The 16,236-nt window shown below is 40.7% G+C and overlaps 1 protein-coding gene across 1 annotated transcript; it reads left to right on the top strand.

Moving 5' to 3' along the window:
* The first annotated feature begins 1,414 nt into the window (after nt 1–1,414).
* LOC100666145 (tripartite motif-containing protein 43-like) lies at nt 1,415–11,819 on the top strand. The gene is made up of 6 exons (XM_064289529.1): nt 1,415–2,704; nt 3,891–4,016; nt 4,446–4,726; nt 7,002–7,089; nt 8,278–8,635; nt 9,929–11,819. Exons 1-6 carry the CDS (start codon nt 2,306–2,308, stop codon nt 10,438–10,440), a joined length of 1,764 nt encoding a protein of 587 aa, XP_064145599.1. The 5' UTR covers nt 1,415–2,305; the 3' UTR covers nt 10,441–11,819.
* The last annotated feature ends 4,417 nt before the right edge of the window (nt 11,820–16,236 follow it).

Raw genomic sequence — 16,236 nt, 5'->3', positions numbered from 1 at the left:
AACCCTATAGGACAAGGACAGAGCAGAGTTGCCCCATAGGGCTTCCAAGACTGTCACATCTTGATCCTGTGGTAGTTTCAAACCACCAATCTTTTGATTAGCAACCAAGCACTTAAAACACTGTGCCATGAGGGCTCCTAGAAGCTCTTTAGAGTAGTGTATTTTGTTTAAGATAAAAGAAAATAGATAAAATAGAAAATTTGGTTGTGTGGGTATATCTTGTACATAAGTGTTTCTCATACATTTTTATCCATGGCTTTTCAGAGAGGCATTTTCTGGATCATGGGTGAGGGATAGAAGACAAGTACAGATTGATGGCATTCTGTACATTTCTGCATCTTAAATCAATGACTTGTTTTTCTTAATCTTTATTACCTCCCTTATAAAGATATTGTTATATTAACCTTTTATGAGGTGGCAGCATTCCACGGTCTGACCTTCTCATCTAACTACACGAGAGGGGAGAATCACCATCAGCCCAAAGGTGATCCCTGTGAGGTGGTGGTCAGAAAGACCTCCTCTTTTAAATCGTTTTGCCAGTTCTGACACCAGCCATCCCTCCCATGGGACTCTCTACTTTTCTGCTGTGTTCAGTAATTCATTGCAATCGCCACACAGAACTCATAGACCTTACTTACAATTATGGAGTTTATTAGGGATGTAATAGGTTATAATTCAGGATCAGGAACGACTCAGGATATAGTTCTTAAGTCACAAAAGCTTCTTGGCTGTCCTGCAGGCAGGCCTCTCTCTCTTGGCCCCTCCACCCAGCCTCTGCCCTGCTCAGGCAAGTGTCACAAAGTTCTTTAGCTCCTCAAGTAAGTGCCCAAAGGCACCCCACTCCACCAGAAGCCTCGGCCTGAAGGTACTCAGCTCTCTTGCTCCATCGGTTCACAAGCTTAGCTTCTTTGACAAGGGCCTGGTGGCAACCCAGTCTCTTGAGAAGCCTCCTGCCTCAAGGCTCTCATTTCTCTTGCACTGTGGGTGGCACACCCACTGTACCAAACCAACTGTAGCTGTGTTGCTTCACAGGCTGTGAATACCACTGCACCATCTTGTATCGGTCCCCTGGTTCTGCTGATTTTTTCTCTGTTACAGCTCTCTCTCTCTCTGTCTGTCTCCTGGTCTAGGAGGTTCACAGCACAAGGACCCTGGATCCATGGGATGTGCTCCACCTCCCAGCTCTTTTTTCTTGGTGGTAGTGAGGTCCCCGCCTTCTGCCTCTGGAATGGCTCATTTTAAGCCCAGTAGGAAGACAAAGGAAATCCTGGTGGTATAGAGGTTAAGAGTTACGTCTGCTAACCAAAAGTTTGGCAGTTGGAATCTCCCAGGCACTCCTTGGAAACTCTATCAGGCAGTTCTACTTTGTCCTATAGAATTGCTATGAGTCATAATCAACTCGACGGCAACAGCTTTGGTTTTTTTGGTTAGGAAGACAAAACTGATCAGTTGCTCACTAAGGTTTCAAACACCTCATTTTTTTTTTAGTAAAATACTGTCTTTGTTTTTGGTAAAAAGTGGGGTCGAAGTACATGCCATCTGATAACATCTTCACGTGAGGCATAGTGGCTAAGAGCTACGTCTGCTAGCCAAAACGTCAGCGGTTCAAATCCACCAGGCACTCCTTAGAAACCCTATAGGGCAGTTCTACTCTGTCCTTTAGGATCGCTATGAGTTGAAATCAACTTGATGGCAACGCGTTTTTTTTTTTTTTCTCACATTCTCCATATTAACAATGAACATTAAACATCTTTCTATATTAATATTCTTCTCTATGTTGTTTTTTAAATTTTTTATTATGTTTTAGGTGAAAGCTTACATAGCACATTAAGTTTCCATTTAACAATTTTTATACAAATTGTTCCAAGACATGGGTTACGATATTCACAGTGTGTCAGCATTCTCATTATTTCCATTCTGTTTGTTCTGTTTACATTGATCTAACTTTCCTGCCCACCCTTTCATCTTTGCTTTTGGGTAAATATTGACCTTTTGCTCACATATAGTGGATTCTTTAAGGGATTACATTAATTAAGAGTTAAATTGTTTATTTTATAAGTCAATCTATTATGGGGCTAAAAGAAGGCCTCCAAGAGTGGCTTCATTTCCAAGTTCCAAGGGTATCTTAGGGCAGTAGTTTTGGGGGTTTCTCTAGTCTCTATTGGTCTAGTAAGTCTTCAATTTTTTAGGAATTTGAATTTCACACAAGTGTATTTTTAGGTCACAATCAGGGTAAAATTTTACTTAGGCCTTTGTCTGTCCAGGGCAGAATAATAAACTTTTCTGATTTTCTTCCTTCAGGAAAATGGATCCAGCCTTCCAGAAAGAACTCACCTGCTTCATCTGCTTGAACTACCTTACAGACCCTGTCACCATAGGCTGTGGGCACAACTTCTGTAGGCCCTGTCTCTGCCTTTCCTGGGAAGAAGCTGAAACTCCTGCCTGTTGCCCGCTGTGCAGGCAAACAACAGAGCAGACAGCATTCAAAACCAATATTCTTGTGAAGAATCTGGTGTCCCTTGCCAGACAAGCCAGTCTCTGGCAATTCCTGAGCTCTGAGGAACAGATGTGTGGGACTCACAAAGAGACAAAGAAGATGTTCTGTGAAGAGAGCAAGAACCTGCTCTGTTTGCTCTGCTCTAACTCTCAGGAGCACGAGGCTCACAGACACTGTTCCATAGAATGCGCTGTTGAGGAATACCGGGTGAGTGATACATCTGAAAGCACTTTGAAAGCTGCAGGTTAGTAGAGCTGAGAGAGTACAAGGAAGATGAGCACCGTGATGATGAGTAATCCACTCATCGCTGAGATTCTAGTATGTGCTAGCTTGTGTCCTAGGCAGGAAGGAGAAAAGTGTGAATAAAATACATAAACGTATCTGCCTTCACAGAGTTTGCATTCCAGCAAGGAGATGAGATATGATTAAGTTAAGGATTATTCTTTTGAATATGCAATATAATGCTCAAGGTGCTGTGAAGTCCTCATTTTCAGATAGCAAAAGTATATGAGCAAAGAGGTTTTCCTATTGGAAGCATGTTTAGTAATACAGGTCAAATAACCAAAAACCAAGCCCGTTGCTGCTGAGTAGATTCCGACTCATAGCATAGTGGTTAAGAGTTCAGCTGCTAAGCAAAAGGTTGGCAGTTTAAATCCACCAGATGCTCCTTGAAAATGCTATGGAGCAACTCTACTCTGTCCTGTAGGGTCAGTATGAGTCGGATTGACTAGATGGCAATGGGTTTGCATTTTGTTTTGTTTTTTTGTTTGTTTGTTTTTTTTAATATGGTATCCTAGGAGGCCTGGTGGATTTGAACTGCCAACCTTTTACTTAGCAGCCGAACTCTTAACCACTATGCCACCAGAGTTTCAATCATGCTGGATAATAGCAGGGCCTAACATCAGTAGAGGAGCCCTGGTAACTTAAAGATTAACCTCCAGACTGCTAAGGAAAAGGTAGGTGGTTCAAGCCCTCCAGTGGCTCCACAGGAGACAAGACCTGGCAATCTGCTCCGCTAAGATTATAGCCTAGGAAACCCTATGGGGCGGTTCGACCCTGTCTTGTAGGGCCCCTATGAGTTGAAATCAACTCAATAACAACAGCAACAGTACATCCGAATTCTGAAACAAGTTGTTTATCTGAAAATTAGCAATGTCACATAAAATCCTCATTCCTCAGTTTCTTTAGGCAAAAGATTACACTAAATTTTGTGTTTCCATTGCCTGAAATTTCCCAGAATTGGTGATTATGGAAGGTAAACAAGGGAATATTATCATCCTTCCACTCGCCCTAAAGTACATCGATCTAGTATCTCTTGACTATATCCATTTATTCTGGTATGAAATGCCTAGGATTTGTTTCTCTGGTACTCATATTCATGATTCCTTTGTAGGAGAAGCTCCGAAAGCAAATGAGATCTTTATGGGAAAATATTCAAAAGAATTGGAGAAATCTGAATGAGGAGAGCCTAATTATCAAGCTGTGGATAGTAAGTATGAGGCTGTTTTCTTTGGAACCAGCTTGTGACAGACTTGCTGGAGATTTGTCCATGAAGAATTTGAGCTGAAATCATGGTGGGCCATGAGCTTCTGTGAGTGGTTTATCGAAAGGAAAGATAACCTGCCTTTTCAGTGTAAGGCTGTATGACACTTGTTCAGATTTGTAAACCCCGGTATATCAGCAACTCAGAAAATAAGCATGTGGCACTTCTCCAGACATTTCAGGAGCTTTTGAAGTGAATGAAGGTGTTTTGAAGGGAGCACGGGTTTGACTTTTGAATGGAAAACAAATGAAGGAATGAAACTGAAGGGTCATTCTGTGGTTCCTGACAAGTAGGAAGACGTGGATTTAGGTTGAGTGCAGTTGATTGGTAGAGGATGTGAGTCGGAGAGAAACAGGTGAGGTTTAAGGGGAAGGGGGTTAACTTGCATTGCATATATGATCTAAGAAATCCGTGTCTTTGCAGTATTATGTGTTTCTACTGTCAGAGATTATCAGGTCTGAGTATCAGAAATTGCATCCGAATCTCCTTGAGGAAGAAAATCAACATTTAGAGGGACTGAAAAATGAAGGCAAGAAGATATTTCAGCAACTGAAGAAAAGTGAAGCCACAATGGTTCAAAAGGGGAGGCACCTGAGAGAAATGTATGAGGAGCTGATGAATATGTGCCATAAATCAGATGTGGAGTTGCTCCAGGTAAGAACCGAGGACGCACCTGGAAATCATTTGTATTAGCTAAAGTTCACATCCTGGACCTCCATTAGATATTTGGTACCAAAGGCACAAACTTTTTTCCTTTGGTGGTCATTTCCCAACTGAGAATAATAGACATAAACTGTGACTCCTATCTTAGCCATGAACATCAAAGCTTTATGTAATTATGAGAGTAGACTTCCCAGGGAATACTGTATTTTTTGACAAATGAATGCCTTCTACTATTGTTTGCCAACCATGTCCTGCCCTCCCCCCCACCCCAGATATTTTCATAAATGTGCAAAGTTAATTTTTTTTACAGCAACATGGCAAACCAACATAGAAGGCACAAATTGTTTGTGGAAAATACAGTACTTCCTTCTAAAAGTCTTCTTCTCCACCTTGCTTCTCTAAAATCAAGAAACAAACGTCTTACCCATGAGCATTCCACTTTTGTCTCCAGGCAGGCAATGTGGAGAAATTTGGGAAGAGATAACTTTTACTTCCTCCTTCTGTTTTAAAGTCCCTGATTTGAGTTGCCTCTGTTCTGGGGCACACTACCCTTTGGAGACAAGCCATGGGAAAGACCACTTTGCAGACAGCTGACGGTTGCATGGCTACCATCTATACTCACATCCTTCTCTTTATTCATTCACCCTCAGGTTTCTGAATTCATCGAGAATTCAGGTTCTACTCACATGTTGTAGTGGGATCCTACTTAAAAAAAAAAAAATGAATTTACCAAAAAAGTGTGGTGCTGGTTGGTTGGTACTTTTCCGAATATGCCCAAACCTAAAGATTGAATGGGCAGACTCACCAATTTGTTGGAATTCTAAACTTTTTCCTCTCTTCACAGGATTTGGGAGACATATTGACCAGGTAAGTTTGGCCTTTCCTGCAAACTAGAGCACCATGCGGCCTGTGAAAGAGACCACAGTGTTTCTAACAAAGTGCGAACGTAACTTATGGAAATACTAGACATTTTCTGTGTATGCATGCTGTGTATGTTTTGCTGAATATGTTTTCCTGTTCCCTCTATCACAAATTTTGTTGTTGTTAGGTGCTGTCAAGTCAGTTCTGACTCACAGCGACCCTATGCACATCCAAACAAAACACTGCCCGGTCCTGTGCCATCCTCACAATTGTTGCTACGCTTGAGCTCATTGTCGAAGCCACTGTGTCACTCCATCTCGTTGAGGGTCTTCCTCTTTTTCACTGAACCTCTACTTTACCAAGTATGATGTCCTTGTCCAGGGACTGGTTCCTCCAGATAACATGTCCAAAGTATGTGAGGCGTAGTCTCACCATCTTTGCTTCTGAGCAGCATTCTGGTTGTACTTCTTCCAAGACAGATTTGCTCATTCTTTTGGCAGTTCATTCGATATTCTTCGTGAACACCACAATTCAAAAGATGTAAATTCTTCTTTGGTCTTCCCTACTCATCCTCCAGCTTTCACATGCATATGAGGTGATTAAAAACACCATGGCTTGGGTCAGGCTCACCTTAGTCCTCAAGGTGACAGCTTTGTTTTTTTGCCCAGCCCAGTGCATCCTTTGATTTCTTCACTGCTGCTTCCATGGGTATTGATTGTGGATGCAAGTCAAATGAAATCCTTGACAAATTCAATCTTTTTTCCATTTGTCGTGATGTTGCTTATTGGCCCAGTTGTGAGGATTTTTGCTTTCTTTATGCTGAGGTTTTTATGTTGAGGTATATTATAATCCATACTGAAGGCTGTGGGCTTTGATCTTCATCAGTAAATGCTTCAAGTTCTCTGCACTTTCAGCCAGCAAGGTTGTGTCAGCTGCATAATGCATGGTGTTAATGAGTCTTCCAGTTGTGAGGATTTTTGTTTTCTTTATGTTAAGACGCAATCCATACTGAAGGCTGTGGTCTTTGGTCTTCATTAGTAAGTGCTTCAAGTCCTCTTCACTTTCAGCAAGCAAGGTTGTGTCATCTGCATAACACAGATTGTTAGTGAGTCTTCCTCCAATGCTGTTGCCCCATTCTTGTTCATATAGTCCAGCTTCTCGGATTATTTGCTCAACATACAGATCCAATAGGTATGGTGAAAAGATAAAATCTTTATGCACAATTTTCCTGATTTTAAACTATGCAGTATCCCCTTGTTCTGTTCAAATGACTGTCTCTTGATCTATGTACAGGTTCCTCATGAGCACAATTAAGTGTTTCAGAATTCCCATTCTTTGCAGTGCTGTCCATAATTTGTTGTGACCCACACCGTCGAATGCCTTAGTATAGTGAATGAAAACACAGGTAAACAACTTTCTGGTATTCTCTGCTTTCAGCCAGGATCCATTTGACATCAGCTATAATATCCCTGGTTCCACATCTTCTTCTGAACCTGGGCAGACTTTCTGGCAGGTCCCTGTCAATGTACTGCTACAGCTGCTTTTGAATGATCTTCAGCAAAATTTTACTTGCACGTGATATTAAGGATATTGTTGGATAAGTTCTGCATTCACTTGGATCACCTTTCTTGGGAGTAGGCATAAATATGGATCTCTTCCAGTCAGGTAGACAGGAAGCTGTCTTCCAGATTTCTTGGCATAAGAGTGAGCAATTCTAGTGCTGCTTCCGATTGTTGAAACATCTCAATTGATATTCCATCAATTCCTGTGGCCTTGTTTTTCACTAATGCCTTCAGCGCAGCCTGGAACTCTTCCTTCAATACCATGGGTTCCTAATCATATTCTACCTCCGGAAATGGATGAAGATCAACCAGTTCTTGGTACAATGACTCTGTGTATTCCTTCCATCTTCTTTTGATGCTTCCTGCGTCGCTTAGTATTTTCCCCATAGAATCCTTCAGTATTGCAACTCAAGGCTTGAATTTTTTTCTTCAGTTCTTTCAGCTTATGAAATGCTGAGAGTGTTCTTCCCTTTTTGTTTTCTATCTGCAGGCCTTTGCACATGTCATCATAATACTTTACTTTGTCTTCTACCCTTTGAAATCTTCTCTTCGTCTTTTTTACTTCATCATTTTTTCCTTTTGCTTTAGCTACTCAACATTCAAGAGCAAGTTTCAGAGTCTCTTCTGACACCCATTTAGGTGTTTACTTTCTCTCCTGTCTTTTAATGACCTCTTGCTTTCGTCACGTATGATGTCCTTGACGTCATTCCACAACTCACAAATTAGCGTTGTTTCTTTCTTGTGAATCAGGGAGGTATGTTTTGCAGGGCTCAGTGCATAAGTGTCTAGAAGATAGCTATCTTTGATTTTAGGTTTCAAACACGTAAACTTAGTGAAGTGAATGGCCTCGTTTGTGCCAGGTGGTAGGTGAGAGAGGCATGTACCTCTGAGAGGCAGGAGAAGGAAGCAAGCAGAGAAGAAAGAATGATTCCCTAAGAGTTGCATAATTCCATCCCAGGATACTGGAGATATACCACAATATTGGTAACGGGTTCTGATGAAACATTTTCAGTTAATGCTGACTTCTTTTTTTTTTTAATAATTTTTATTGTGCTTTAAGTGAAAGTTTACAAATCAAGTTACTCTGTCACATATAAGCTTGTATACACCTTACTCCATACTCCCACTTACTCTCCCCCTAATGAGTCAGCCCCTCCCTCCTTTCAGTCTCTCCTTTCATGACAATTTTGCCAGTTTCTAACCCTCTCTACCCTCCTACCTCCCCTCCAGACCAGAGATGCCAACACAGTCTCAAGTGTCCCCCTGATACAAGTAGCTCACTCTTCGTCAACATCTCTCTCCAACCCATTGTCCAGTCCCTTCCATGTCTGATGAGTTGGCTGACGTCTTTTTTACATACTGTGATGGCCCCTTTGGCACCTGAAAGATTAACTGATTCTCCGACTTGCAGGAGTGAGTCCGTGCAGCTGGACATGCCCCAGCCTGTGAACGCAGCGCTCAGTGCTAGGCCCATCACTGGCCTGATAGACAGGTTCCGGCAGTTCCGAGGTGAGTGTCAGCCCAGTGGTGGGACCGCATACAATGTCTTCCAATAATGGTTTTCTATGGGCAATCATTCCCTCTTTATTGATTCTTGATTTTGGGAGGAGAGCAGCCTGTGAATAATCATATTTGCCCTATGCTAATATGAAAAATATCTACATAAATGGTGGGAAAAGAGATATGTTATTCTGGCCAGTATTAAATAGTTAATGAGAAAAAGAAAATGATCTGAAAATGGCTCCTTGAGACCTAGAAGCATTCCCAGATACAATGTCAGTCATTCAGTGAGTCATACAGAAGGACATATTATTTCAGAACATTTCAATTTCAAATTAAGTGCAGTTGCTTATGGTGGTAGGGTCCCTGGTATTTTATTTTTAAATATTTTTCATTTAAAGTCTCATAGTAATTGAATTTGTAATAATGTGCATTTTAATGAATACGTTCTGAGAAATACATAAATAAACATAAAAAAGTGATATACAGAAAAGCAGAATTTATGAGCAACAATAAAACAAGTGGGTGGTTGAGGCAGTACGCAGAGCTCCATGTTCGACCTAATCCAGCGGGGTTAGCCTGGCAGGCAGAGAATGACTAAGCCTGAGATGGAACCAGGTTTAAAGGCCAGGACATTCTGAGTAGGAGACCCCTTCTAAGAAGATATAAGTCAAGCCCCAAAACTGAAGACATTACCGCCAAGTGGATTTCAACTCACAGCTATCCTATAGGACAGAGTAGAACGGCCTCATAGGGTTTCCAAGGCTTTCGATCTTTAGGGAAGCAGACTGCCACGTCCTTCTCCCTAGGAGCAGCTGGTGGTTTCCCACCACTGACCTTTAAGTTAGCAGCTGAGTGCTTTAACCACTGCCCCACCAGGTCCTCTTCTAAGAAGGCAAACCTGGATTTTATTCTTGAATTTAAGCCTACTTGCTTATCTTATACCTGGCAATGCGATCAACATTTATTCAGGTTGGAATTTTTTGCCCTGAGAAGAGACAATGGAGATAAGTCATGTTGCTGTGGACATGGTATCAGTGCAGGTTTCTGATTTTTAATGTGCTGTGAAAAGCAATGAACCAGAAGTTTACATGACCTTCCTCCTCTACATTTCCTGGGATTTGAGGAGTTTTTTTCCAGTGTATTTAGGTATCCGTTTCTTCTGCACATCCGCTGATAGCCCTCAATCTGATATTTTCTATCCATAACTTCCCTTGTAGTGGTGGCCTGTCTTTCCAGTGATACTCTAGACCCAGTGACCCCCTCATCCCATAGAAATTGAAAAACTGATTTGAACTGAAATATTCTCTTTTTCCACAGTGGAAATTTCCTTCCGTTATGAAATAAGCAGTCAGAATATCATGGTGTTTGATGACGTGAGAAGTCTGAGGCTAAGACGTGACCTTCAAGAGGTGCCTTTTCCTTCTAGAAGATCTCAGTACTTTGCTGCATGGGGGGACCAGGCCTTCACCTCTGGAAAACACTACTGGGAGATAGATGTGGACGACTCTTGGGACTGGGCTGTAGGAGTCTGTAAGGATACCTGGTTAAGGAAGAATGGCTCACTGGTTGAATCTGAGAACGTATTTCTTCTTTTATGTGTGAAGGATGTTAATCGTTACAATCTCTTGACTACTTCCCCAGTGTTTCCTCAGTATATAGAGAAACCTCTGGGGCGAGTTGGTGTGTATATAGATTTTGACAGTAGAAGTATGAGTTTTGTTAATGTTGCCAAAAGTTCCCTCATATGGAGATACCCAGCCTGCTCCTTCAATTACCCTCTCAGGCCTTTCTTTTGTACTGGCCACACATGATAGTGGTGAATTCAGGAACCTGGAAACTCCATATCTGAGGGAGTCCTTCTCAGTTGAAGCTGATCAATAATATTTTATTGTCTTTTATTTTGTTCTTCTTTAAAGTAACATTTTGTTGTTATTAACTATGAAAAAAAGTTGGAAATGAAAACTTTCGCTAGTTCAATTTTTTTTTAATTAAAATCATCTCTTTTGGCACATTACATTGCATATATACTGTGATTATTCACGTGTTTTATGAGGTTGCTGGAGTTAGAAGCATATATAACAAAAACTTTGAAAGCTGGAACTTGAGGGGACTGCCTTGTATTTCAATCTTTGTTAAGTGGAAAATTGTTAAAAACTTCTTGGGGGTGGTGTCTGACCTCCTCCAGCCCCACAAGAGGATAGGGGAACCAAGATCAACAGCGCAAAGTTGACTCCCAGGAGGCAGAGGCCAGACAAGTCTCTTCTCTCTACCATCTTTACTAATTCTGAAACAAACCACCCCTCACACAGCACTCTCTACTTCTCTGCCGGATGCAATAATTCTTTGCAATGGCCACACAGAACTCAGGCTATACTCAGGATTATAGGGTTTCTTATAAGGGAAGTAACAATTACAATTCAGGCCCTGGAACATTCAAGATAAGAGTCTTCCATCAGGATAGCCTCTTCCCAGCCGTGCTCACAAGTTTGATTCTCCTTGGCCCTCAGTCTCTGCCCAAAGACACTCAACTTTGTCTTCAGTGGATTGGGAAGCTACTGTACCCTCTCCTGCTGCTAGGTCTCTGCTGCTGGGTCTCCCCTGTTGGTTTCTCCTTCCTTGGTGGTGGTGGGTTCCTCTCTGCTCTGGCTCCCTCTTAAGGCATAACTGACCAATCCCCTTGGTAGGCCACAATTAGCCTATCACACAATCAACTGAGTGTGAGTTCCCAGATCATGGCTAGAAAGGCCATACACAAAAATAATTAATCACACAGCAAAAATATTTGATTTTTCCTCCTGACAGGTTTACACTTTATATGGGTTCCAGCTTTCACAGATTTTACTGTATGAGTGTGATTCCATCTTAATGGTGTAATAGAGGAACACAGAGTGTTTGCATCATAAAGAAACCCGGTTATCTACAATATATGTGTCAGTCTGGAATATTCTTCTCCCTCATCTTGATCTCTTAAAATCCTTCTCAATTCATCCTTAGGGAAAAACTCTTTACAGGGAAATATTCCTGGGTCCTCAGGACCAGGACAGGCCTGTCTTTATATAAGTCTTTTATTTTGTCCTTTCCCTTTTAACCGTATGCATTATGAGATAAAGGAAGTGTCTCTTGTATTCACTGCTATTTCCTACAGGTAACACAATGCCTAAGATATAACAGGCTCTTAACAAATATCTGAACGAACAATAAGTGAATGAGATACTTGCCTTGTCTGCAATAAGGTTGACAGTGGGTGCTGCTCCCTATCTTTGCTCTCGTGATTCACACTATGCAGTATTTTCACCGAATTTCATTTCTGATAGAAAGGTTATTCTACGACACACGGTTTCAAAGTTTTCTGATTAATAATTGAGAGTATTCATGAAAGTAAATGCCATAGACCATTAAAAAAAACATAAAATATAGGTTAAACCAATGGGATAGGGAGCGCCGAGATCAACATGGCATAAAACAGTGACACAGACCAGTGATTCTATCTGGTGCAGTTTCCAGCAACATTAGTATCGCTGAACATTGTTAGCAAGGCAAGTTCTTGGGTCAGAACCAAAACTTACCAAACTTATTGCCATCGAATCCATTCCTACTTATAAAGAAAATTATGCACTGGGGAAGGGCCTGTAATCTGTGCATTAACAATTCTGATGAAAGCTGTAAATAAGAAACATGGAATTAATCTGATTTATAGATACAAAGGCTCAGTAAATTTCCTACATCTCGGAACCAAACAAGAGCTATAAGCAATTTGTTCAATATGGTTGTTTAAGTATGTTGCTTTTAGTGAACAAAGAATAACAGGGAAAGTAAGATCTTAAGCAGACTATTAGGGACTCAAAAACAAATAAAAAATTTTGTAGTATAGGTTATTGTTATGAAAGCTACATCAACTCATAAATCTGGAACCATTCAATTACATCAAGAGAGAAAAATCTTTTCTTTAGCTTGCAAAATACAGGGAACAGACAATAGTCAAGACAACTTTCCACAGGTACATAGCTCAAACAATTAATGAGCATGCTTTCTTGAGAATTAGTAGGAAAGGACACTGCTATCAGTTTTGCAGGTATATTATTGTTGGATGTATTTAAAACTCTGGAAATACCATCGTATGAGGAGAAGATCCCACGGTGTGGCTTTATACATATAAATTTTTCTACTCGATAGGAATGTAATGTAAGCAATATTAGAGCACCCAAATACCAAAACCAAACCCACTGCCATCGAGTCGATTCCGACTCATAGCGACCCTATAGGACAGAGTAGAACTGCCCCATAGAGCTTCCTTTGTGGGTCAAAATATCAAATATATATTCCAGAAATTAGTGGAAGAGCCAATGGTCTAGAGACAGTGTAGTCATTAAGCTATGAGCCAGTGGTGCAGGGATGGAGAATAAAACCACAAAATTCAAAGAGAAATTCTAAGACTCACTTGCTGTGTGGATACCTGCTTTATGACTGAGCAGAAAGGCATTTCAAATGGATGTAAAAGAGATATACTTCCCTATGCATATGCTGGGATATTTCCCTCATATTAAAAAAAATCAATTTCAAGTACATTAAGGTTTAAATTCCATGTGACAGGCAAATTCATCGTTTAAAAGAAGTTGAATATATGAATACTTTTAGACACATGTTAGGGTGTGATTTCTTAAAGAGGAAACAAAAAAGCAAAAATACGTGAAATAATGATCAATTTAACTACAAAAATTAAGGATTTCAGTCATCAAAAGACAAAATAATGGAAGTGAAAAGCTGGGAGTAAAATACTGTAACACATACAACCACCAAAGAATAAGCATCCAGAATATATAACAAATGTTTTCAAATATACAAGAAAAATTTGTTGAACCTCCCACCCATGCAAAGAACGAAAAGTCAGGACAATTGCTTCATAGGAGAGAAGAACAGAAACACATGTAAAAAATATTTAGTAATTAGAGAAATAAAAATGAAAGTTATAATCACTACCATCAGATGGATACTTTTAAAAAATATGAAGTTTCGGTGATGATATAGAGCAACCTCAAGTATTATCTCGTGCTGCGGGAGTATAAAGTGGTACAACTCTTGGAAACCAATCTCTAGTAAAGCTGAAGTTGTGTGCAATTCCTGGGTAAATAGTCTAGATTAAAGCAAGTCTTGTGTGTGTCAGGTTCGAAAGTGGCTTTAACCCCCCTGTTTACAATCACAAAAATAATTATGATAAAGAAACACCTGAAATCAATCTCAACTCCATAAGTAGTGAAACAGATAAATATATTCAAGTATATAGCTATGAAAGAGTACGTGTCATTGTTAGCTGCTATGAAGTTGATTTCGACGCATGGTGGCCACATGTGTGCAGAGTGTAACTACTCCGTAGGGTTTTCAAGGCTGTGACATTTTAGAAGCAGATCCCCAAGTTTGTCTTCCAAGGCACCTCCGTGTGGGTTTGAAGTGACAACCTTTCGGCTAGTATTTGAGTACTTAACCCTCCTCAGCACCCAAGGTCTCTGAAAGAGTATCAAGTATACTGAAAATGTATAAACTACAGCTACATGGAACAATCTGGATACATCTCAGGAACACAATGTTAAGGTAAAAAAGAAAATTGCAGAATACACACAAGAGTTATTTCTAAAAAGTTCAAAATCTACAAAACTGTGTATTATTGAGGGTTATAAATATAGGTGGTAAATTTAAAAGGTAAGCAATAGTGTGATACAAAAACTTCAGAACAGTTGTCATTGTTTACATATTTACACATCCCATAGATTTTTTTATATATTAATGATTTAATAATGTTCAGCAACATTGTAAATGAATATAACCATAATAAACCAAACAGACCCGTAGCAGAGGCCCAGGCACTCTGATATTCCCTCTCTGCTCCTGGGCTCTGTTGACATGAGGAGAGCAGTCTCCCTGCTTGGCTGAGCAGAAGTGGAGGCTGGGAGTTTGAGCTGAGTCAATATAAGGGTGCTGTAGCCCAGCAGCACTTGGGCTCTGGCTCCTGGCAGCTCTACTGCCCCTTAACCACCACCTCTGAACCTGTGGTGGGGAGACTGGAGGAATTAGCTTCCCACTTATCACCTTCTCATTTTCCATTAAAAAAAAAAGCTCTTCCTGTCCTGGTTTAGAGGCTCCAAATACAGCATCTCCTCCCAGACACACACAGGACCACGGTCCCTGAGACTCACTGTCCATCACAGACAGGAAAGGAACATCTAATGGTGGCAGCTGAAGTGTAAAGTGGCTGCTACTGCCTCAGAGTTTTGAAAGCTACAGATTTCATTTGTTTTTAAAGTGATGGCAATGCTTGGGGTCCTACAGAACCAAGATTTCCAGTCTGGTCTGAGCTAACACTTTTTTCCTATGGATTTTGGAAGTATATGGAAAAGTTCTTTTATATCTAGAGTCAAGAGATGGCTACCAGGTCCTCTAGGAACTTCATGGATTGTAAAACTGGAAAGAGGCTTACTTAGACTTTAAAAGATTTTACCTATTTTTCAAATAAACCAAAACCAAACCCAGTGCAGTCTAGTCGATTCTGACTCGTAGCGACCCAATAGGACAGAGTAGAACTGCCCCACAGAGTTTCCAAATAAAAAAATCCTGATTGATTACAAGCTCTCTAAAGTAAATGCTCTAAGAAAAGGGAGGGGGGAGTCTTTTCCCTTTCTCAACAGGGTGAGTTAAGCCTCTCTCTCTTTCCTACTTCTAATCTGTATTTGCTCTTACAGCTTGTCCGGGAATGACCTAGAAGGAGCAGTGAGTTTGGGGGTTAAAAGAAAATTTTAGCAAGTAAGCAAATTCACAACACCAAATCTGTGAATAGTGAGGCTTTATTTACATAATATTACCTGAGGTTTTGAGAAATACGAGGTTTACAAGAGCCATAAAACCATGTGTCATATCAGTTCCCCGGGATTCTGTGATTATATTGCTGGGGAGCTCAGGTCTTAACTGCAGTAGCAGACATCATGGGAAGAGCATACGTGAGACTGTTGGCATTGGGTTGTTGTAGTTTGTTAGTAAGTCCAGACAAGGAGAAATGGTAAGACAGGTGATCCTGGGGAAGCCTCTCTGCTCTGTTACATGAAGGATGACAATCATTCTATCATATGCAGATAGAGTTAAACAACTCAGGGATGCTCCTGGGTTATGGATGTTCAGCTGCCTGTTTTTCCATGCTGCTGAATGTTCTTTCACAAATTCCCTACTTCTTATCTGCAACTCTCAGACCCTTATTTTTCACTCATCAACTAAAAAGAGGGCCACAGTTTAGTATCATGACTATGTGTCAAATGAACTTTTTCAGAACTAGCTTAAAAATCATGGCTCCCTAGCAAATGCCCAGGATTCCAGGAACCACGTCTGCATGTTGCAATTACCCTGAAATGTTCTAAACACTACAGAGCCAGTGCCACGCCTTAAATCAATTAATGTACGATCCCTAGGGATGAGGCATAGACATCTGCACATTTTGAAATTCTCCATATGATTGCAAAGTGTAGACAAGTTTGGGTATCGCTGTCATCTAGAGCTCTGCGCTTGTCATTTCCAAGCCTGGATAGGCACACTTAGTGACAACAGATAACCAAGATAGGTTCTTTGAA

Source organism: Loxodonta africana, chromosome 7 (assembly GCF_030014295.1).
Source record: "Loxodonta africana isolate mLoxAfr1 chromosome 7, mLoxAfr1.hap2, whole genome shotgun sequence".
In the NCBI taxonomy this organism is placed as follows: domain Eukaryota; kingdom Metazoa; phylum Chordata; class Mammalia; order Proboscidea; family Elephantidae; genus Loxodonta; species Loxodonta africana.
This window is presented reverse-complemented; position numbering and strand designations above follow the sequence as displayed.

Coding starts and splice junctions, on each gene's coding strand:
- LOC100666145 (XM_064289529.1), top strand. CDS start 2,306: ATGGATCCAGCCTTCCAGAAAGAACTCACCTGCTTCATCTGCTTGAAC. Junction 4,727..7,001: donor GACGCACCTGGAAATCATTT/GTATTAGCTAAA, acceptor CTCTGCTTTCAG/CCAGGATCCATTTGACATCA. Junction 8,636..9,928: donor CAGGTTCCGGCAGTTCCGAG/GTGAGTGTCAGC, acceptor TTTGAACTGAAA/TATTCTCTTTTTCCACAGTG.